This window comes from Oncorhynchus kisutch, linkage group LG13 (assembly GCF_002021735.2).
Source record: "Oncorhynchus kisutch isolate 150728-3 linkage group LG13, Okis_V2, whole genome shotgun sequence".
Lineage (NCBI taxonomy): Eukaryota > Metazoa > Chordata > Actinopteri > Salmoniformes > Salmonidae > Oncorhynchus > Oncorhynchus kisutch.
Genome location: NC_034186.2, coordinates 43,843,770 through 43,867,735, shown reverse-complemented (window position 1 = coordinate 43,867,735; position 23,966 = coordinate 43,843,770). Strand labels below are relative to the sequence as shown.

Below are 23,966 nucleotides of genomic sequence, written 5' to 3'. Positions count from 1 at the left end.
TGCTCATCGTGTATTCAAATTTCTATGTAATATTTCTTAATCATCAATTAAAGATGTGAGTCTATAGAAATGACAGTAATACAGTACAGTGTACAACTCCCATCACCAGTAGATGCTTCCAGTTTTTTAAAGGTAGACTGTCTGTATATGCAGTAGGTTGTAATCAAAGACATGTTGATATTGCCATGGCAGGTACAATCCAAGTACAATAATTAAATTTGTTTTATTTATTTCAAAGTTTAATCAAATAGAGATAAAAAAGAATGACGATGACATTTAATTAAGGGAATTTCGGGGGGATTTTAGAAATGGACCCCAACCCCTGTAACTGTCCATAAAAAAATGCCATGAGAATTTCAACACATTTTTAGGGCAGTTCCCAGCTTTTCAAATTCCCATCCCTAAATATGACCATCATAATTGAATAATCGATCCACAGACAGACCCCACAATCGATCTGGAGCGACGCCTCTTAGATGAGATGCAATGGGTCCAATGTAGTCTCCATGTTCCCACCATATGAATTGATCACGATTGTTATTATCCCCGTATTAGATTGAGGTAGTGCTAGAGATAGAGTGGCCAGTTTGAGCTAGAAGGTATTTGAGGGGGCACTGGGGAACACTATGTCATGATTACAACACTATGATGAGCGGAGAGTTGGAGCTGATGACCGATAAGGATCACAGCCAATTAAAAAGCCGTCAGCGGAGACCGTAGGGTTAGGTTACTGGTCCCTTAGCGAATGAAGGGGTGCGTGTGAAACACTGGCACATCACCAGTTCCCACCTCAGTCTATGCTACGTTTCACACTCAACAGTTTTCCCGTGTGTATCAAGAATGGTCCACCACCCAAAGGACATCCAGCCAACTTGACACAACTGTGGGAAGCATTGTTCACCGTGGGCCAGCATGCCTGTGGAACTTTTGACACCTTGTAGTCCATGCCCCGACGAATTAAGACTGTTCTGAGGGCAACGCAAGGGGGTGCAACTCAATATTAGGAATATTTGTACAATATTTGAAAGTGACTAGCCAAATATCATTAGTTATCAGCTTAATTCAACTGCAGGGGTGCAACTCGAGATTAGGAAGGTGTTCCTAATGTTTTGTACACTCGTTCATAAAAATGATCTTTGTTAGCTTCTTCAATAAGTAGGACTTCATTCACCTCATACTGCACACTAAGGACCCAGATTAATACTAGTCCTCTACTTAAATGCACTTTCAATAAATGGGGAAGACACATGTCAGTTGAAGACATTCAGTTGTACAACTTACTAGATATCCCCCTTTCCCAACGGAGATTTTCCATTGAAATAAAACAATTTTTTTTTCCAGGACTAGGTTTAATCTGTGTCCAGGGAACCGTCCGTAAAGAAAGTAATGACAAACACACAGTGAGGGAGAGGTATTACATCAGCGGTGTATTTACAACAATTGTGAACACAACATTAGCCTGACTTGAGGTGGCGTGAAGGACTGGAATGTGTCCCTCTGTTAAACGCCATGGAAGGTAGAGGGAGTGTTTGGTGAGAGGGAGGCTTCAGTGATTAGTCAGTATTGTTTCTGTGAAAGGCTGTCTATAGAGAGGCTGACGGGGTGTTCCCTTAGGGACACCTCAAGGACTTGTTATTGTGAGGTTTAATGCGGCTACATTAGGTGCAACCCCACTTTCCGGGACACAACAAACACAGGTCTATATATAGTGTATTTTACAGGTTTATGAAATGAAAGTTGTTTCACTGTGAAAGTTGGCTATGCAGTATGTTATGCAGCTGTGTAAAAAAGTGTAGTGAAGACTTTCAAGCATGGTAACCACACACACACACACACACACACACACACACACAGAGAGAGATCCAACAATATTAATTACAGATCTGTTCAACACTAAAGTATCTACCAATTATGTACTGCTTTTTAATCGGGTTAAGACTCAGAATGAGACTTCCGACAGATGAACAGCCTCATCCACAAGAATCCCTCTGGTGTCCCTTCATTATCCATCCATAGATAAAATCTCATTTCACATTCATCTCGTTTCATCATATTGAGTATGAGAGCGAGTTCCCTTCATGGAAATAACCCATTAAAATAACGGATTCAATCAAGACTTTTTCAACTCAGCGAAAGCACACCGCAGTGGAACAGGTCTTGTCCCTTTTTAATTAACTCTTAGAATCCTTCTCCCAGTTTCCCATGAGAACACAGGTGGAAGAGAGCAGTCAGAGCAGTGAGGCGACAAACCAGATCGGCATCCCAAATGGCACCCTATTCCAAACATAGTGTTCTCCTTTTGAGCGGAGTAGTGCACTATATAGGGACTAGGGCTCCATTTGTGTCACACACCAGGATAGATCTCCAAGGGACCCTCCCAACAAAGACAAGTGTTACAGACAGATAACAAAATAAAACATCTTTATGGCTGGAGATAACGAGACCGACAGGGCTGGAGAGAAATCAATTAACGGCCTCCTCCCTCCCTCTGTGTGTGGTTGATGGTGGGCTGGATGGGATGGGCCATAGGGGAGTTGTGCTGGCCCCAGAGAATAGAGCAGAGGGCTGGTTCTCAGCCGGTAACGGGACAGTGGGGAGAACCGCTGCTACTGGCTCCCAGGGCTGCTATCTGGCCACACATCCCAGCCTGCCTACTCCCCTGAGGTGTGTCTGTATGTATGTGTATGTGAGAGAGAGAGAGAGAGGCGGGAGGCTGATAATGAGGGGGTGGGGCTGAGTGAAAAGGGACCTGCTAATTTGGCTGGTGCTGAGGTTGGGACAAAGCCTGGTGTTGATGCACTGTATAGACAGGCGGACAGAGAGACAGACAGATAGACTAACGGACGGACGGACACACACACACACACACAAAGAGATGCTCATCATGTGTCCCTGGAGTCCAGAGGGGGTGTGTCCCCTGTCCTTCCAACACCTCTCCCTCTCTGCTCTACTAATCAACCATCTTTCATTTCCACTTTCTCCCGTTCTCTCTCATGCCTAAAATAACAACATGCACCTACAGTATGCGAAGCCCACCGCACTAACTTGACCCATGCCGGCTACAACAGCTTGTAGCTGCTGAATACTGAAAATACCAAAGCACCATTCTTCTGAATGCCGGCTTTCAGTGCCAAGTCACTTTTTGCATAATGTCGGTTCAGACTTGTGCATTTGTCAAGATCTCCTTAGCTTTTTGAATATAGTTTTATACTTAGAAATGATCCTTATATACAGATCTAAATAATGTTAGAATGAATAGTTAAGCCTGAATTTAGGCTATTACACGTTTATCTTGGAACACTGTCAAATGTTAACTCCTTAGTAGGCAAAACAGAGCTCAATAGATTACTTTTTAAACCAGACGTCCAGTGACATATTAGAAGTTTGGTCATGAGACTGATTGAACACTCACTCACCAAACCAAAGTCCTTCAGGGATTACTGTATATTCTCTAGGTTTCCATGTGTTTTCACCGCGCAGCTGTTGTATTTCCTGGTCACTATAGTGGACAATCAACTGTATCAAGGGAACAGGATTATTCTCTTTTTACCATTTGATATTTCTACTGAATAAGTTCATGGATGGCCTAAAAAATGTCATTATCTTCCCAAAACGATCAAATAAAACCTTAGACGTTATCGCTATTATTATTGAATGACCAGATGTTTTGTTTAAGCAAGTTTGGGTAAATCATTCACTGACGACAGAACCAGGATGTGTGTGCTCTTCATTCCAAAAACAATCCTTAGCCTTTGAGAACACACATACATTTTGAAGAGCTGCTCGCAAGCCTATTTTGTGATCCTAAAACTTCATTTGGGGATTTTCAGTAAGACTCAACAATGGGTAGGGCGACAACAGGGATTCTTTGGTTGATGCTAACTCTGGGAGTCGTCACAGCTCAAATAGGTAAGAACTCAAACTCATGGTTATTTTGAAGTGAATAGTACCCTATAAAGAAAATAGCTGCCTTTATGTGACTCTGCATGCTTGTCCAATTCACTGTTGATAATAGGATGGGAAGGATAGGAAGTAATTTCATTCCCTAACAGTGGGCTTTTTTTTCAGTCTTGTACGGTAAATTCCAGAATGATGAATGTATCGGTTTACTATGTACTCGTTCCCTCTTGTCAATTCCCAGTAAGCAAAATGGTGCATTTTAAGTGCTGAATAAAATGTTAAAATACATAATTTCCGGACATTGAAAATACGTAATTTCCAGATGTTGGAAATGCATATATTTCAATCATTAATTCGATGGCCAAATTTCAACTCCACATTCCCAAAGAAGTAAGCATTACATTACAATAAGATTTTTCCAAACCTATTAATACAGGAAAGAGGAGCCGGCTGAAGATTGCAACATAGAATATTTATTATTTCTCCCGTCTGTCACATGCACTTAGGTTAGCTTTTTGAAAACCTGGCAGCGATGATGTTCAAAGTTGTCCAGCACACAGAACAAACAGACCACTTCTACAACATTAGCATTCATAGTAACGGTTACAGAATGTATTCTTCTTGCTATGACTTCGATATGTAGTTGTTTATCTACCTTAGATGAATCCACTGACTAAATCGCTCTGAGCGTCTGCTGAATGACTAACATGTAAATGTAAAAACAAACACTTACTAAACATGCTGGGTTTTATTCTAATGCGCTCTGCCTCCCAAACAAGTACACATTTGCAGCCAGGTCACCCGTGATACAAGTCAGTATTCGACATCCATCCATGTCTGATGACGTCGGGAAATTACGTGGATACCGGCCACTAGGGGCAACAAAGGGCACTGTTACCTTCAAGTTGGTTTGGGTTTTTGCAAGGGCATTGTTCATGGGGATGGGCATTTGCATCTGCCTCTGCTGCCAAAGGTTACATGTTTGAATCCAGCGATAGAAAGTTGCTTTTAAGATTGTTTTTTTAAGCCTATCCTAAACCTTAACCCTTACCTTAAACATTCAGAGTTAATGTCTAACCTTAAGATTTCGGAGTTAATGCCTAACCTTAAAAACACTTCAAAATGTGATGATTGAGAAACATGGATGAACTTCTAATTCTGATGTGAGACAAAGCTTGTTGCAAACGACTTTTCTTTACTATGTACTGTACACCGATGTGCTGTCCAAACTCGTGAAACATAGATGTCTATGTGATTGGTTCCGATTTGGTGCAGTCTCGAACAAATCTGAACCAATTATAGACATCTAAGTTTGGGTCAAATCAAGGCCGGTCCGGATCGTACGTAATCTGAAACAATTAGACGAGTCTACAGTGCATTCGGAAAGTATTCAGACCCCTTGAACTTTTCTAAATTTTGTTACGTTAGACTTATTCAAAAATGGATTAAAAGAAATCCTCATCTACACACATTATGACAAAGAAAAAAACGGTTTTTAGACATTGCACATTTAAACAAACTGAAAAATCACATTTAGGTAAGTATTCAGACCCTTTACTCAGTACTTTGTTGAAGCAACTTTAGCAGCGATTACAGACTCTTCTTGGGTATGATGCTACAAGCATGGCACAACTACATTTCTGGAGTTTCTCCCATTCTTCTCTGCAGATCCTCTCAAGCTCTGTCAGGTTGGATGGGGAGCATCACTGCACATCTTTTTTCAGGTCTCTCCAGAGATGCTCGATCGAGTTCAAGTCCGGGCTCTGGCTGGGCTTCTCAAGGACGTTCAGAGATTTGTCCTGAAGCCACTCATGTGTTGCCTTGGCTGTGTGCTTAGGGTCATTGTCCTGTTGGAAGGTGAACCTTCGCCCCAGACGGAGGTCCAGAGGAGGTTTTCATCAGGGATCTTTCTGTACTTTGCTCTGTTCATCTTTCCCTTTATCCAAACTAGTCTTCTAGTCCCTGCAGGTGAAAAACTTCCCCACAGTAAAATGCTGCAACCACCATGCTTCAACGTAGGGATGGTGTCAGGTTTCTTCCAGACGTGATGCTTAGCATTCTAGCCAAAGAGTTCAATCAGACCAAAGAATCTTGTTTCTCAAGGTCTGAGAGTCCTTTAGGTGCCTTTTGGTAAACTCCAAGCAGGCTGTCATGTGCCTTTTACCGAGGAGAGGCATCTGTCTGGCCACTCTACCATAAAGGCTTGATTGGTGGAGTGCTGCAGTGATGGTTGTGCTTCTGGAAGGTTCTCCCATCTCCACAGGGGAACTCTGGAGCACTGTCAGTGACCATTGGGTTCTTGGTCACCTCCTTGACCAAGGCCATTCTGTCCCGATTGCTCAGTTTGGCCGGTCGGCCAGCTCTAGGAAGAATCTTGGTGGTTCCAAATGTTTTCTCTTTTGGTACCCTTGCCCAGATCTGTGCCTCGACACTATCCAGTCTTGGAGCTCTACCGACAATTACTTCGACCTCATGGCTTGGTTTTTGCTCTGGCATGCACTGTCTACTGTGGGACCTTATACAGAATAGACAGCTGTGTGCCTTTCCAAATCATGTTCAATTAATTTAATTTACCACAGGTGGACTCCAATCAAGTTATAGAAACATCAAGGATGATCAATGCAAACAGGATGCACCGGAGCTCAACTTCGAGTCTCATAGTAAAGGGTCTGAATACTCATGTAAACAATGTATGTTTATTTTTCATATTGGCAAAAAAAACCAAATGTTTTTACTTTTTCCATTATGGGTTATTGTACAAAATAAGTTTTAAAAATCGAGTGTAGATTGATGAGAATTATATATTTTTAATCCATTTTAGAATAAGGCTGTAACGTATCAAATGTTGGAAAAAGGGAAGGGGTCTGAATACTAACTGAATGCAGTGTATGTTTGGGAAAAAAATAGACCGGTCCGAACCGGATATCTATGGACATTGAAATCAAGGCCTGTCCGGACCTCACAAAGAAAACAAAAACATAATGAATGCCATGTTAGTAATCGCATCAACTGGGATGATAACTCAAGAGAATGAAAATTACATTACAGAGAATTAGAATGACATGTGACAGACATATTGCACCTGGCCTTGCCTAGATTGAATATAAGCACTTAAAAAAAATGCTTTAAGTAAAGTGTAGGCGGGTCGGAAGTTTAACAACAAATCCGATCCGTGCGCAAATATGGGGCAAAACAGTCGGTTTTGGCTTAGATCTTTATCAACGTGTAAACTATATGTTTGTCTCCATATTTATTGAAAACAAATACATTTGCACTATGAGCAAATTTTTGCCATGTTAGCATAGACATGATATCAGTCAAAACACCTCAAAACAGGACCTGGTATAAAAAACTAAATTAATCTAGTTGAAACGAGCCACCTACGATTCCCCACACGGCAGCTTCTTCTGATTGTTGATCGCTATCTGGCCATCCAGAATCACAACAACACATGGACTTCTGCCCCATTGATGCGTGCGTATCGTTTTCGTGACGTTGTCAGCTAACCCGTCTATGGCCTGACTCTTTAAAAGGTAAGGTGGATCGGACACTGCCCCAGTGGCTGACAGGCATCATAGCTGTGGGTGTGTTTCTCTTCCTCATCTTCGTGGCGTTTCTGGTCAACAAGGCCTGGTGTCAGGACTCAAGGTAAGCCTATAAATCGCTGTGACACCTGACCATCTCCAGTCCATCCAGCTACAGTAGTAGGACAGTCAACACTACCATAGGCTGAGTCTGAAAACTTTAATAGGCATAAAATACTTGCTTCATATGTCCTTTGTGCAATTTTCTCACCTCCCTCTCAAAGCACATCGGAGGAGAGGATTAAAGGTTACTTCCTCAGACATCCTCGAATGAGCATTGGGAGCGAGGCAAGGAATCGAGGAAACAAGTTTCACGGAAGCAAGGATTTGACAGGCAACATTTTTAAACATACTGTAGCCAGACATGGTTTTGAAGTACACAGAGTATACCAAACATCATGATCGCCTTATTAAAATTGAGTTGCACCTCCTCCTTTTGGCCTCAGAACAGCCTAAATTCGTTGGGTCATGGACTCCACAAGGTGTTGAAAGCGGTCCACTGGGATGCTGGCCCATGTTGACTCCAATTTTTGTAACTTTATTTTATCAGGGAGTCATAGAGACCAAGGTCTCTTTTAAAGATGAGCCCTGGATTACATAAATGACAGAAAATACACACATCGATATTAATACAATATGTAAGCAGAAAGGAAAAAAATAAATATCTGTATTAAGGTCCTCAATCAGCCTTCTGAATTCACCAGAACATCACATTTATGAACATTTTGAAGATTTATTTGTGGAACAGGTGCAAGAAAACTAAAAGCTGACTTACCCAACTCAGTAGAGACCAAAGGAATTCCCAGAGTTAACCATCCCTGAGACCGGGTGTAGACTCGTAGGTCTAAAGTTAAGTAAAGATGTTCGGTACACTGACTTTTTGTAAAATGGATTTATACAGTGGGGAGAACAAGTATTTGATACACTGCCGATTTTGCAGGTTTTCCTACTTACAAAGCATGTAGAGGTCTGTCATTTTTTTAATCATAGGTACACTTCAACTGTGAGAGACTGAATCTAAAACAAAAATCCAGAAAATCACATTGTATGATTTTTAAGTAATTAATTAGCATTTTATTGCATGACATTAGTATTTGATACATCAGAAAAGCATAACTTAATATTTGGTACAGAAACCTTTGTTTGCAATTACAGAGATCATACGTTTCCTGTAGTTCTTGACCAGGTTTGCACACACTGCAGCAGGGATTTTGGCCCACTCCTCCATACAGACCTTCTCCAGATCCTTCAGGTTTCGGGGCTGTCGCTGGGCAATACGGACTTTCAGCTCCCTCCAAAGATTTTCTATTGGGTTCAGGTCTGGAGACTGGCTAGGCCACTCCAGGACCTTGAGATGCTTCTTACAGAGCCACTCCTTAGTTGCCCTGGCTGTGTGTTTCAGGTTGTTGTCATACTGGAAGACCCAGCCACGACCAATCTTCAATGCTCTTACTGAGGGAAGGAGGTTGTTGGCCAAGATCTCGCGATACATGGCCCCATCCTCCCCTCAATACGGTGCAGTCGTCCTGTCCCCTTTGCAGAAAAGCATCCCCAAAGAATGATGCCCCACGAGGTGAGATCTTGCATGGAGCTCCAGACCGAGGGTGATTGACCGTCATCTTGAACTTCTTCTTCCATTTTCTAATAATTGCGCCAACAGTTGGTGCCTTCTCACCAAGCTGCTTGCCTATCGTCCTGTAGCTTATCCCAGCCTTGTGCAGGTCTACAATTTTATCCCCGATGCCCTTACACAGCTCTCTGGTCTTGGCCATTGTGGAGAGGTTGGAGTCTGTTTGATTGAGTGTGTGGACAGGTGACTTTTATACAGGTAACGAGTTCAAACAGGTGCAGTTAATACAGGTAATGAGTGGAGAACAGGAGGGCTTTTAAAGAAAAACGAATAAGTCTGTGAGAGCCAGAATTCTTACTGGTTGGTAGGTGATCAAATACTTATGTCATGCAATAAAATGCAAATTAATTACTTTAAAAAAATCACAATGTGATTTTCTGGATTTTTGTTTTAGATTCCGTCTCACAGTTGAAGTGTACCTATGATAAAAAAATGACAGACCTCTACATGCTTTGTAAGTAGGAAAACCTGCAAAAATCGGCAGTGTATCAAATACTTGTTCTCCCCACTGTATATGAAAACATAGCTTTGTATCCACCTATGTGACATCAAAGAGGGCAACTTTCTAGTAGAGAATGCAGTGATGAGTACTAAAAATGTTGCCCATAATAAAATGCAGTGCGCTATGATAAACTGCAGTTAACGGCTTTAATTAAGAAGTGGCAGAACGTTGACTGAAAAATGAACTAACTCATCAATATCCAGATTCCCAAAAATGTATAAGCCGGGACATAATCAATGTGGACACCATCCAAAGTACATATTTTATTTTGACGTGCTCTAGAGAACAACGTATACTTAGTTTTACATGCAATCAATATTCATTTCAGGTCAATAGAGTTTTTCTGTAATACAATGAAGGCAGACTAGTTCAGATAGAGCCTGGTCAACCGTGGGGGCAATAGACAACAGTATCATACAAGTGCAGGTTACAGTTTTTTTATAGACAAGTCGATAATGTTAATGTAAATAGTCAAAAGTACAGGACCCAGAATCGACCCCTGCGGGACACCTTTTGTAATATGCAGGAAACCTGATCTAACACCACCAGTAGATACACATTGAGTTCTATCGGTCAAGTCATTTAAAAAAAAGTTACATGCAGCCTGGTCCAGATTAATTGAGAAAAGCCTCCGAATTAGCAGTGAGTGATCAACGGTAACGAAAGCCTTTGACATAGAGCGAAGCACAATGTTGCCTTTTGTCCATACAGTTAACCATGTAATTTATAACTAGGGATGCAGCAGAGATTTTACTATGACCTGGTTTAAAACCTGACTGATGTACATTTAGAATACATTCCAAAGATAAGACCTTATCTGAGAATGAATCAAGGATTCTTACATGGGCTGCCTTCCAAACCTTGAGGCTAGTACCTGAAATAACTGTCTGGTTAAAAATATGGGTTAATGATTCAGCAATCGGGGGGCAGGGAGCTGCAGCAAAAATGGATCAAGCATATCAGCCCTAGTGGATTTTTATTTTTTACAGATAAATCTTAAGGTATCGAGCGCTTAACAGATAGTAAATTGTTGAAATGAAAACAAAGACTGAGTTAACCGTTGAGTCAGCTAGAAGCTGACAGAGAGAAAAAGCATTCGATTGATTATGTTGAGTGAGCTGAGATTTTGCCAAGGTCCCTGGACAACCGCGTGAGAGCAGAGCAGACTGAGCATTTGACAGAACTCTCGCAAGTCGCTGGATGCAAGGGGCTGAGACGGGAACTGGAAGAGCAGTACTGGCAGAGCTCAGTCCACCCGGATGAAGCTCCCGCCAAAGGAGTGGAGCTGCTGCAGGGGATCGGAGTGGCTGCCAATGCTCCATTCTGGGTGTGCACAGGATGCCTTGGTGTGGCTCCTGTTGCAGGTTTGGGGCTGCCACGGGGGGCATGAGTGTCCCAACCAAAACTAGCATGGGATAGAGGTTGTGGGGGGAATTGAGGATAGTGGTGTTGAGGGCAGTGTGGCTGGCAAAGCTTCAAACTCTCAGCATGAGGGCTGATGTAAATGATACATGGTGTGGACTGCATCATGTGATGCACTACCCTCAACAGTGTTTTGCCAGACCCTAGGGTAGTAGTCAGTGGTGTGTAGAGCTGGGTTAAGTTGGGCCTGGTCTGATAGAGCTGTGATGGGTCAGGTCTTGTTGATTTGTGCTGAGACGGGCCTGATCTGGTTGAGCTGTGCTGAGACGGGCCTGATCTGGTTGAGCTGTGCTGAGACGGGCTTGATCTGGTTGAGCTGTGCTGAGACGGGACTGGTCTGGTTGAGCTGTGCTGTAGAGTGGATGGTGGTGGCTGAGAAATTCCTGCCTCAGCTCAGGTAGCTCCTTCTGCAGGTCGTGTACATGGCTGATGTTGACTGTGCTGGACAGTTCCTCTAAGTCTGTGCACTTCCATCCTGATTGTACTCAACATTATTCATTGCACACCGCAGCTCCTGGATCTCCTCCCTACGCCGGCGCACCAGGCTGATCTCCTCCCTACGCTGGAGCACCAGGCTGATCTCCTCCCTATGCTGGAGCACCAGGCTGATCTCCTCCCTATGCTGGAGCACCAGGCTGATCTCCTCCCTATGCCGGAGCACCAGGCTGATCTCCTCCCTATGCCGGAGCACCAGGCTGATCTCCTCCCTATGCCGGAGCACCAGGCTGATCTCCTCCCTATGCCGGAGCACCAGGCTGATCTCCTCCCTATGCTGGCGCACCAAGCTGAGCTCCTCCCTATGATGGCGCACCAGGCTGATCTCTAGAAGATGCTGTGGTACTGCAGGTGTCCCGTGTGAGAGGCATGCTCAGGCCTGTGTCTGCTGCAGGCGAGGGAGGAAGAGGAATACTGGGGACTACTTACTAGGGTACAGAGGAAGAGGATGCTGTTGTAGGTAGTGACAGTGGAGAAGGTTTTAAGAGGTTTTATTTGGTCAAAGTAGCGGACAAATCGATCCAGATTGGCCTCCGAACCTTGAGCCATCACAGTGCCGTTATTATAAATATGAATGTTATATTTGGGTGTGGAATCAAATGTACAGTTGCCTCATTCTTCTGTTTTCTGACATTTTAAGTTCATAGTTGGTCTTGTGGAGAGCTGTGTGCCAAGCATTAGGATGATCCGTGTAGAACAGAAGGTCTCCTTCCATTTCCATGTTCGCTTTTAGGATGAAGTCTGCCCTCAGAGTCTCTGGGGAGTCTCTTAGCAATTTATTTTTTGAATACATTTGTTCCTGACTCACTTGTAACATTTTCAGGATACGAGATGGCAAGGTATCTGAAACACTTCCAAGAGAATGCATCAGTCTTCACGGTGACCTCTTTAAACAACGCACTCTGCTCTAAAATGATGTGCGTGAGCCTCTTGCTGAAAGCACTGATTGAAATAATGCACCTATAGATACAGTGCCTTGCGAAAGTATTCGGCCCCCTTGAACTTTGCGACCTTTTGCCACATTTCAGGCTTCAAACATAAAGATATAAAACTGTATTTCTTTGTGAAGAATCAACAACTAGTGGGACACAATCATGAAGTGGAACGACATTTATTGGATATTTCAAACTTTTTTAACAAATCAAAAACTGAAAAATTGGGCGTGCAAAATTATTCAGCCCCTTAAGTTAATACTTTGTAGCGCCACCTTTTGCTGCGATTACAGCTGTAAGTCGCTTGGGGTATGTCTCTATCAGTTTTGCACATCGAGAGACTGAAATTTTTTCCCATTCCTCCTTGCAAAACAGCTCGAGCTCAGTGAGGTTGGATGGAGAGCATTTGTGAACAGCAGTTTTCAGTTCTTTCCACAGATTCTCGATTGGATTCAGGTCTGGACTTTGACTTGGCCATTCTAACACCTGGATATGTTTATTTTTGAACCATTCCATTGTAGATTTTGCTTTATGTTTTGGATTATTGTCTTGTTGGAAGACAAATCTCTGTCCCAGTCTCAGGTCTTTTGCAGACTCCATCAGGTTTTCTTCCAGAATGGTCCTGTATTTGGCTCCATCCATCTTCCCATCAATTTTAACCATCTTCCCTGTCCCTGCTGAAGAAAAGCAGGCCCAAACCATGATGCTGCCACCACCATGTTTGACAGTGGGGATGGTGTGTTCATTGTGATGAGCTGTGTTGCTTTTACGCCAAACATAACGTTTTGCATTGTTGCCAAAAAGTTCAATTTTGGTTTCATCTGACCAGAGCACCTTCTTCCACATGTTTGGTGTGTCTCCCAGGTGGCTTGTGGCAATCTTTAAACTACACTTTTTATGGATATCTTTAAGAAATGGCTTTCTTCTTGCCACTCTTCCATAAAGGCCAGATTTGTGCAATATACGACTGATTGTTGTCCTATGGACAGAGTCTCCCACCTCAGCTGTAGATCTCTGCAATTCATCCAGAGTGATCATGGGCCTCTTGGCTGCATCTCTGATCAGTCTTCTCCTTGTATGAGCTGAAAGTTTAGAGGGACGGCCAGGTCTTGGTAGATTTGCAGTGGTCTGATACTCCTTCCATTTCAATATTATCGCTTGCACAGTGCTCCTTGGGATGTTTAAAGCTTGGGAAATCTTTTTGTATCCAAATCCGGCTTTAAACTTCTTCACAACAGTATCTCTGCCTGGTGTGTTCCTTGTTCTTCATGATGCTCTCTGCGCTTTTAACGGACCTCTGAGACTATCACAGTGCAGGTGCATTTATACGGAGACTTGATTACACACAGGTGGATTGTATTTATCATCATTAGTCATTTAGGTCAACATTGGATCATTCAGAGATCCTCACTGAACTTCTGGAACGAGTTTGCTGCACTGAAAGTAAAGGGGCTGAATAATTTTGCACGCCCAATTTTTCAGTTTTTGATTTGTTAAAAAAGTTTGAAATATCCAATAAATGTCGTTCCACTTCATGATTGTGTCCCACTTGTTGTTGATTCTTCACAAAAAAATATGGTTTTATATCTTTATGTTTGAAGCCTGAAATGTGGCAAAAGGTCGCAAAGTTCAAGGGGGCCGAATACTTTCGCAAGGCACTGTAAATGCATTTTTCTATTAAATACATTACACCTAAATTAAGACTCAGTGTTCAGAATTCTACCACCTCCTTTCCAAGTGCGATTTTGCTTGCTTGTTTATCTGAATGTTTGTTTACCTATCAAGGCCTGAACTATCCTCCAGAAATCATTCCTCTTCCTCCCTCGGTTGGTTTTGCATTTGTTTATCTATGTCCTAATTCTTGTCCTTGTTGGGTTTAAAGTCATCCTTTCCCATTCCTTACTTCTTTAACCTGTCTCCTCCCCTTCATCTACACTGATTGAAGTGGATTTGACAAAAAAAAGAAAAAAAAAGAGACCATAGCTTTCACCTGGTCAGTCTATGTCATGGAAAGAGCAGGTGTCCTTAATGTTTGGTATCCTCTGTAATTCACACTAAAGATTTAGAGTGTTGGGACACAAGTTTTGGGGTCTCTAGTAAGACTCTAGTTTTCCACCTGCACCGAACTATGAGATTGACAAGATGTTATAACTGAATGTAAGGCAGCATTTTAACGTTTACCATTCTCAATTGCATGAAGGCTGGAGACCAAAGAATGTGAGTGTGTGGAGACCACTGGCTATGCCAAGACCAACAGAGACAACTATAATACCAGTCTGGATACAGTCAGGTAAGATGCTCAAACAATGTCACTTAAAACACTTATTTTCTGTAGTTTTGTAGTCTACATTTCTAAACGATACTTGGGACCTAAAGATACATAAATGTTGGTGTGTGTGCAATTACAGCAGGGGTTGTGTTCTAATAGGTGTGTGTGTCCCACAGGAACGGAGATGACGAGGGTGCATATGAGAACATGGCCCTTGAAAGTGTGGAGGACAAAGCCACTGCCATGTGACCGATAAGAACCCATACAAGACACCAATGTGTATCAGTTTGTCGTGGACACACACACGGGCCTAAAGTGTGATTCAACGCTTAATAGACCTGAAAAATTAAATTAAAAAGGTAAATTCTCATAACAATGGAAGCAACTGAAATATTTGCTATCAGTGTATGAATGAGACGTGGTGGTACAAGGGAATAAATTCACTTCGAGATCAGAGGTAGGACATGGTGGAAATGATTGTGCTCCCCTTGTATTTAATAAAACATCATCAAACAATTAGTCAGAATTCACGAAATGCATCAGTGTATGACCACAGTCAGTAGGCTAAACACATTTTAAAAGATGAGACTTGCATTTGTGATCATAGACAATATATTTTTCTATAGATATACTGTGTAGCCACACGTCATTACAGCAGAGTTTGTCACACATCGATATATAGGAAGGGTGGATTGTTTCTTTGGATTTGAAAATGCGTTCATCGATCAATGACGTGAAGAAAGACTTTTTCTGTCGTGCTTCGGACGAGCGCTCAGTTCAATGGAAATATAGACGGAACTATTGGGCGTGACGGAATCATCATTAGTCCAACTTCTGACGAACACGTGCACATGTAAAAACACACACAGCCTATTGCCGATTGACACGCATAGGACAAAGTCAGACAAAATCTAAAAGTCTAGAGTAGATGAGAGATCACAGCATGAGAGAGGAAAAGAAATAGGTAGCAGTGAGTTTAAAATTAATCTCTTTAAAGGGATCGGCATTAAGAATTATAGAAATAGGCTCTCACAGAAATAAGACTGATGTATGATGAACACACACACAACAATCTACTCTAGCACATCAGCGATTCACGGCAGAGCAGGAGTCAGTCCCCTTAATAGGCCGACCTCCTCTAAATCCTAGGACCCCTAACAAGTATTTAGGACGCACACCAGATTGCACTTTTACTGAGACAGGCACGGCGCGAGAGTTAATATGCAGGGTTTTCCTTAGTGTTAACCGGGGTCATATTCATTATGGCACAACGTAGCTAAATGGTTTGCAACGGAAAACAAGTGTTTTTGTATTGGGCAAATTCAGGTAGTCCCTCCTTTTTTCAGTCTGCTTTCTCCCGTTTGGGACCTAATGAATACAACTGTGTGGGGGGGGCTGAAAGTGTCTTGGAGTTGTTGTCACTTCCCGTGAGCGTGGAGGGGTTGCAGCGACACGGGAAACAGACGACAGGCTCCAGCCGAGGGAGAAAGGATATCCTGTAATTGTTGGACGTGGTGAGCTCCTCTCGCAGCTGGACAGAACAGTGTGGAGCTACAGCCACACATGGTTTGTATTCATTAGTGCACACCGTGGCAAAATGTCTTGCTATGCAAAACAAAACAAGCATTTATTAAGTTCAGGGTGTCCCTTCCTGTTTCAGTCCATTTTCATTTGATGCCTAAGGAATGCACCCTTGATAGATGACGACAACGGCTCGCAACAAGAAACCGATTGCTTCTGATAGTGCCCCAAATGATAAAAAACGTTGGTATAGTTTGGTACATGTCTGAACAAAAGAATAGGCTTACGGTAACATGCATGCAGTACCATCCGCATGACACAAATAAAAACAATGACAAAGGCAGGTAAAACAGAGAGTAATGGCACTTCATTGAAATGCACGTGTCCAGTCCAACAAAGTTCAAATGATCGGGATTGGCTGGGAGGTGGATCGTCCAACTCAAAGCATCAATCAGAATTATCCTTCTCCCTTTGCTCAGTTAAGACAAAGCCTGGTTCCAGTACTGTTTGGCATGACAATGACCATGGGAGTAGAGCACAAATATATTGGCGCAGACTAGCTAAGACATGGACGTAGTTTGACACCATTTCATAGGACCTTAAATAGGCTTACGGGGATACTCCAGGGTCAGCGACAAAGGGAGGTAAAGATTTGGCTAACCTCCATACAAACCCACACGAGGGGAAAGCAAGCAGGCCCCGCAACAGATACAATGCCCGATTTAAGTCCTGAGATTCGCCTACATTATATTGTATCGCTAATAGCAACGTGTCTGCCGCAACAATGCTAACAAACGCATAGTGTATATATTTTTCCTCGCTATGCTAAACGTTCTCGGATTCAAAGGGGGGGGTTCAGATAATTTGGCAACACTGTGTACTAATAACCGGTCTCACATCTGCATACACAAGGCAAAACTCCTTCGTGACACGCACAAAAGCTTACAGCTCTTAGCAGGACTATACAACATACTGCAGAGTGATAAACCAGACAGCAGTTGTTGGCCTTGATAACTGCGTTCGAATGGCTCCAGAGGGTGCTGTGTCATGCTATGAAGTGTTATAGAAGTACACGGCAGGTTACCAGTTATTTCAGCATAAACGCAATCGATTCATTTAGTTGACCACACTTATAGACTAGAGCAGGGTTATTCAACTCTGAGCCTACGAGGTCTGGAGCCTGCTGCTTTTCTGTTCTACCTGATCATTAAATTTCACCCACCTCCCAGGTCTAAATCAGACCCCTGATTAGAGGGCAACAATGCAAGAAAACACAGTGGAACTAGCTTCAAGGTCCAGAGTTGTGTTTGAGGGGACTAGACTGTTGAATGTACTACCTTTGCGTAAGAGTATGACACTACGATTTTAAATCGTGTGCGGGCAATGAGGAATGAGAAGATGTGCGTCAACCTGACAGTGACTCACTAGCACTGTGTGTGGGTGTGTATATACAGTATGTGTGTGTCTAAATGACCTGTTCCAGTCTAGTGTGTCGCAGCCCCGTTCCCTGCCGAGACCATTCGCCCTCACAGTTTGCAATTTAGCAGCAAATGAAGCTGACATCTCTAACAGCTATCCAGTGTCTCCCGATCAGGGAGATGCTAAGCTAACGCTAGGCTAACGTTGAAGAGACCTCAACCAACTGAACCTCTCATATTGTTCTACCAGTGTTCTATGTAGGAAGCACGGGTGCGATCACACAAATAAAAGCTTAAATGGCAGAGAGACTGTAAAGCTTCCCTGTGATTCCTTGCTGTATAATATCCAAGCATTTGCCATTTTAAGAAGTGGTGTGTATCCAGTCAGCGCAGCGATCGGAGCACCCTCAAAGTGAGGCTCTTAAGATGGCAAGTTAGGTGTCACTACTTCCTGCAGCCCCCCAGATTACAGTCCTCTTATTTCTCATGGTTCACTTGAGGGCACAGCTGAACGTGGTGCGGCACACATGTTCTCTACATCTCTACAGGGCAGGGCTCTCCTTGGCAGTGCCACCTAGTGACCTGAATCCTTCCAGAACCAATGCCCCCTTTCTCGTTAATGGGCTGTTAATAAGGGTGAAGATGGGCATCAGATGTTGGCCAACTCAACGGAACAGAGTCTTTATTTTTTTTTGCACGTTGGAAAGTTGAAACCAGTTCAACCCCATAATGGTTGCTTTGCCAGTGGGGGTATAAGTGTGTGTGTGTGTGAGCTAGGAGAGGACTTCCAGAGTGACGGCCCCCCTCTGTCTCTTCAGTATGGCTACGGCCAGTTCGTGGGTGGCCCCCTCCAGACTCTCTCCGTTTACTGACAGAATCTGGTCACCCCTCTTCAGACGCCCGTCCACCGCCGCTGCCCCCTGCAGGGAGAACAGGGGAGCACAGAGTAAGTGGGGGGAAAAGGTGGTGGAAATAAGACAAATGTTTTTTGAAGCAACCTTATGATCCTTGGAACTGATGGCCTTTTAACTACAAACAGACAATCATAATATCAGTAAAACATAACAAATTCCCTGTTCATGCTACAAAACCAACTTCAGAAGAGGTTTTAAAGATAGGTTCTATTTGACTTAACATTCCATGACGTACACTAAGGCATTGTTGGCAGAATAGATGGATGCAGTTCAATGCATGATTAATGTAATTCACCAATACATTTCTTGGTTGTCAAATATTACTATCAGGTTGAACATCACAGCTGGCCTGGTACATTGTTTACTGCCTCCAACTATTCGGGACGCACCGTTTCAGTTTCAATAATTCAATATTAAGGACAAAAACGGACGAATGTAACCAAGGCTGGCAAAGTCAACACAATGAAACTAGCAACGGCAATGATCACAAGCCAGTCATAACGTGGCTAATAGGCTAGCGTATCTATTTACGTAGCTATTTATTTAGCAAGCTAAAAACACGGAGCCTAACGTAATCTAGCTAGTTAGCTGCTGAGAGGATGTCATGTCATTGGAGGAGCGGGTGAGTGAGTGACAGGTTTTTGTAAAAAATACATTTAACTCATATTGTTTTTTCGGTGGCTACAGCTAGTGATGCAGGTTTCATTTGGTTAGCTACCAAGAAATGTGAATCCCTTTGCTCGCTAGCTATGCTGAACTTGAACGACTGTTATCCAAGGTAGCATATCTTTGCGTTTGTAAATTCACTCTGGCTATCGACTAATTTCAGAGCACTCTCATTGGAGTGTGCCAGAGCACAGAATATCTGATGAATTTACCAACGCGCAACACTGCGCGGAATATGCCTGGTGTCAGTAAACGTTGGAGAAAAAAATTATTGCCAGCATTCATTCGTTAGTCACTAATGCTCAAGATAACATGTAAACCGCCTAACCAGCTCTGCTAGGGCGAGTAAAATGGTCAGAGAGGGGTTCTGTCATTCGTGTCTGGAAGTAACTAGCAAGCTAGTCAACTTCAGGTAGTTAGCTTGGGTGCTTGACTGCCACTGTGAGGAACGCTCGGATCAAACCTACTCCCAAGCCAGAGCGTCCAGTGTCAATAGCGCAGTGTGTGCTCTGAACACTCGGAGAGTGAAAGACACTGAATTTACAAACAGACAATCTGACAACGCTCTGAATTTACGAACCACCCAGAGCGCACTCTGACACAATGGAGGCAATTTATTTCTCAATAAAATGTATTTGACTTCGATCAAAATGGGCAGGCAAGCACAGACAAGTTCCCATTCAGATGTCAAAATGTTTGAGAGGGTTAACTTAATGTTCCCTCGTTAGATTTTTAGCTCATCTCACTCTGGCAAAGCATTCGTTGTTGATGTGCATAACTAAGGGAGAGGGAGCCTACCTTTTCATGGTTGTTTGATCAATAGGACTGTAAAGTTCCCAAATGTAAGAGGACCTCCATGGAATTTACATATTTGCAGAAATCCATTCAGGTGTATTTTGTGGCTTTCGGCAAACGCATTCTAATGATCTAAAGTCCCGCTGTTACCACTGTAAATGTAAATAAATGATGGCAGGTTTGGCTAATGGCTAATTTGCATTAAGGCCAACTGTAGCTCTGATTGGCTATAGCGCGCTGGTCCTGGACATGAGATGTTTTTATTAAGTTTTATTTACTGCAGTGTCTATTAATTGTCCAAACGCACGGCTGCACACTCGCTTCTCAGTGGTTTAATAAGATTTCATGTTGCTAAAAACGCTGAGCAGTTCTACTCGGACTTCCTATTTTAGAAGTAATTACTGATCTGTTTTTGAATGCGTTATTGTGTGGATGTGTTTAAGTATACTTGTGGGGACTAGATTAATCCACAAGAATAGTAAAAGAAAAATGTTTTGACCAACTAAAGACATTTTTAGTCTTTAGTTTCTATTTCTAGGGGGTTTAGAGTTAGAATTAGGGTTTAGGAGCTAGTTATTTTTAGGGTTAAGGTTAGGAAAAATAGGATTTTGAATGGGATTGAATTGTGTCCCCCCCACAAGATTAGTTAGTATTATATGTTTGTGTGTAAATGTGTGTGTATGTGGTGAAGGAGCAACTGCTGCCATCTGGTGTCCCAAAGGGGAACTAAAAACACACTCTGCCCTATGGCAAGCTAAGCCACATTACCCTGCAGGCACGTGTGATGGTGCAAAGTGGAGTTAGTTACCTTGCTGAAGACAGTCTTGATGTAGATGGGCAGGTCTCCATGAGGGCTTCCGAAGCCCCCTACGATGCTGAAGCCCAGGCCGTCAGAACCCTTCTCAAGAGAGATATTCTTGGGCTTGGGGGCCCTGCAGAGACATGAAGGAACCAGAGGTTTAGGACTAGGAGGCACTGGGCTTCTTATTAAACAGGTCAAGGATCAGCTTTACCATTACCTAATCTTAACCATAAGGGGAGAAAACACTAAACTGACCCCAAATCATTATCTAGGAGTAAATTTATCCTACTTGCTCAAACAATGTGCCGCATTATTTTTACTCTTCTTTTAAATTGAATGTCTTTAATTTTGTGTCATTGTACAGCTCTAGGGTCAGCATAACCTCCCCTAGTCTAAACCTTAACCACTAGGGGAGAACGCAAAAATGACCTTAGATCAGTGTCTAGGAGCAACTTAGTCCTACTCACTCTGGCTCCCCTGGCTGTGTGTCTGGGCTGTTGGGAAGACTGGTGCTAGTGGACATACTCTCCACCTGACTGGCTATGGCACTGATGTTGGTGTCAGCGATCACCTGCAACACACACAAATTAGTATGCACAAATGACATTAGAATTCACAGGGTATAATCTGTGTGAACTTGTGTGTGGGTGTGTGCGTTATAGACGAGGATGAGTCACAGGGTACATGTGATGTGGGTTTCAAATGGAATTCATTTAAATTTTTTATGTACTACAGATATGGCTCCTGGTTCAAAGTCTTGGTTCAATGTCAGAGAGAGCCACACAAAGCATAATGTGGTTATCATTGATCATTTTCCCCTTTCCCCCTCTCTCTCTCACGCACTCTCTCTAACTTTGGCAAGGAAAACAGCTTCGTTAGGTTTTAGTCCTCTCGTTTAACGAGATAGTCAGCCAGCCAACTACGGCGGGCGGCGACGTTCAGTCAGCATCCGTTCATTTCCATATTTAAATCAAGCGGGAGGCAATTAAAAATATGAAAAACAACAACAAACAAAGGCTAATTAACGGACGACTTGTTGGCTGTGCGAAGGAACATTAGTGGAACGCTCCCCAGCCGTCGCCTGCACTAATCTTACTGATACCTTCTTTCTGGAGAAAGAGAGAGGGAGAGAGAGAGAAAGGGGAAGGAGTGAAAAAGAGAGCGGGAGAGAGAGAGAAAGGGGAAGGAGTGAAAAAGAGAGCGGGAGAGAGAGAGAGAGAAAGGAGTGAGAAAGAGAGCGGGAGAGAGGGGAAGGAGTGAGAGAGCGAGAGAAAGGGGAAGGAGTGAAAAAGAGAGCGGGAGAGAGAGAGAAAGGGGAAGGAGTGAGAGAGAGCGGGAGAGAGAGAAAGGAGTGAGAAAGAGAGCGGGAGAGAGAGGGGAAGGAGTGAAAAAGAGCGAGAGAGAGAGAGAAAGGGGAAGGAGTGAGAGAGAGAGAAAGGGGAAGGAGTGAGAGAGAGAAAGGGGAAGGAGTGAGAGAGAAAGGGGAAGGAGTGAGAGAGAAAGGGGAAGCAGTGAGAGAGCGGGAGAGAGAGAGAGAAAGGAGTGAGAAAGGGAGCGGGAGAGAGAGAGAAAGGAGTGAGAAAGAGAGACAGAGAGCGGGAGAGAGAGAGAAAGGAGTGAGAAAGAGAGCGGGAGAGAGAGAGAGAAAGGAGTGAGAAAGAGCGAGAGAGAGAAAGGGGAAGGAGTGAAAAAGAGAGAGAGAGAGAGAGAGAAAGGGGAAGGAGTGAAAAAGAGAGAGAGAGAGAGAGAGAAAGGGGAAGCAGTGAGAGAACGGAAGAGAGAGAGAAAGGGGAAGCAGTGAGAGAGCGGGAGAGAGAGAGAAAGGAGTGAGAGAGCGGGAGAGAGAGAGAAAGGAGTGAGAAAGAGAGCAAGGAGTGAGAAAGAGAGAGAGAGAGAGAAATGAGTGAGAAAGAGCGGGAGAAAGAAAGGGGAAGGAGTGAAAAAGAGCGAGAGAGAGAAAGGGGAAGGAGTGAGAGAGAGAGAAAGGGGAAGGAGTGAGAGAGCGGGAGAGAGAGAGAGAGGAAGGCGTGAGAGCAGGAGAGAGAGAGAAAGGGGGGCGGGAGAGAGAGAGAGAGAGAGAGAGAGAGAAAGGAGTGAGAAAGGGAGCGAGAGAGAGAAAGGAGTGACAAAGAGAGCGGGAGAGAAAGGAGTGAAAAAGAGCGAGAGCGAGAAAGGGGAAGGAGTGAGAGAGAGAAAGGGGAAGGAGTGAGAGAGCGAAAGGGGAAGGAGTGAGAGAGCGAAAGGGGAAGGAGTGAGAGAGCGGGAGAGAGAGAAAGGGGAAGGAGTGAGAGAGCGGGAGAGAGAGAAAGGGGAAGGAGTGAGAGAGCGGGAGAGAGAGAAAGGGGAAGGAGTGAGAGAGCGGGAGAGAGAGAAAGGGGAAGGAGTGAGAGAGCGGGAGAGAGAGAAAGGGGAAGGAGTGAGAGAGCGGGAGAGAGAGAAAGGGGAAGGAGTGAGAGAGCGGGAGAGAGAGAGAAAGGGGAAGGAGTGAGAGAGCGGGAGAGAGAGAGAAAGGGGAAGGAGTGAGAGAGCGGGAGAGAGAGAGAAAGGGGAAGCAGTGAGAGAGCGGGAGAGAGAGAGAAAGGGGAAGCAGTGAGAGAGCGGGAGAGAGAGAGAGAAAGGAGTGAGAAAGGGAGAGAAAGGAGTGAGAAAGAGAGACAGAGAGAAAGGAGTGAGAAAGAGAGCGGGAGAGAGAGAAAGGAGTGAGAGAGAGCGGGAGAGAGAGAGAAAGGAGTGAGAAAGAGCGAGAGAGAGCAAGGGGAAGGAGTGAAAAGAGAGAGAGAGAGAAAGGGGAAGGAGTGAAAAAGAGCGAGAGAGAGAGAAAGGGGAAGGAGTGAGAGCGAGAGAGAGAGAGAAAGGGGAAGCAGTGAGAGAGCGGGAGAGAGAGAGAAAGGAGTGAGAAAGGGAGAGAGAGAGAAAGGAGTGAGAAAGAGAGCGGGAGAGAGAGAGAGAGAGAGAAAGGAGTGAGAAAGAGCGAGAGAAAGAGAGAGAAAGGGGAAGGAGTGAAAAAGAGCGAGAGAGAGAGAGAAAGGGGAAGCAGTGAGAGAGCGGGAGAGAGAGAAAGGAGTGAGAAAGGGAGAGAGAGAGAAAGGAGTGAGAAAGGGAGAGAGAGAGAAAGG

At 43.7% G+C, this 23,966-nt stretch overlaps 2 protein-coding genes across 9 annotated transcripts in view; one reads left to right on the top strand and one right to left on the bottom strand.

Moving 5' to 3' along the window:
• Positions 1-3,542: 3,542 nt before the first annotated feature.
• LOC109902314 (PDZK1-interacting protein 1) lies at positions 3,543-15,253 on the top strand. Of its 2 annotated transcripts, XM_020498583.2 has the most exons (5): positions 3,704-3,909; positions 7,434-7,548; positions 7,709-7,818; positions 14,666-14,755; positions 14,911-15,253. In XM_020498583.2, exons 1-5 carry the CDS (start codon positions 3,843-3,845, stop codon positions 14,988-14,990), a joined length of 462 nt encoding a protein of 153 aa, XP_020354172.1. In that variant the 5' UTR covers positions 3,704-3,842; the 3' UTR covers positions 14,991-15,253. The 2 variants fall into 2 exon arrangements, with proteins under 2 accessions (XP_020354173.1, XP_020354172.1); XM_020498584.2 differs by lacking the exon at positions 7,709-7,818 and having other exon boundaries at positions 3,543-3,909.
• Positions 15,193-23,966, bottom strand: part of patj (PATJ crumbs cell polarity complex component) — a 184,424-nt gene continuing 175,650 nt past the window's right edge. For all 7 annotated transcript variants that reach the window (XM_020498563.2, XM_020498568.2, XM_020498565.2 and 4 more), the window contains 3 exons: positions 21,318-21,421; positions 20,857-20,980; positions 15,193-18,593 (listed from right to left, as the gene is read on the bottom strand). In XM_020498563.2, the coding sequence (XP_020354152.2) occupies positions 18,447-18,593; positions 20,857-20,980; positions 21,318-21,421 (375 nt within the window). In that variant the 3' untranslated portion in view covers positions 15,193-18,446. The remainder of the gene's footprint in view (positions 18,594-20,856; positions 20,981-21,317; positions 21,422-23,966) is intronic.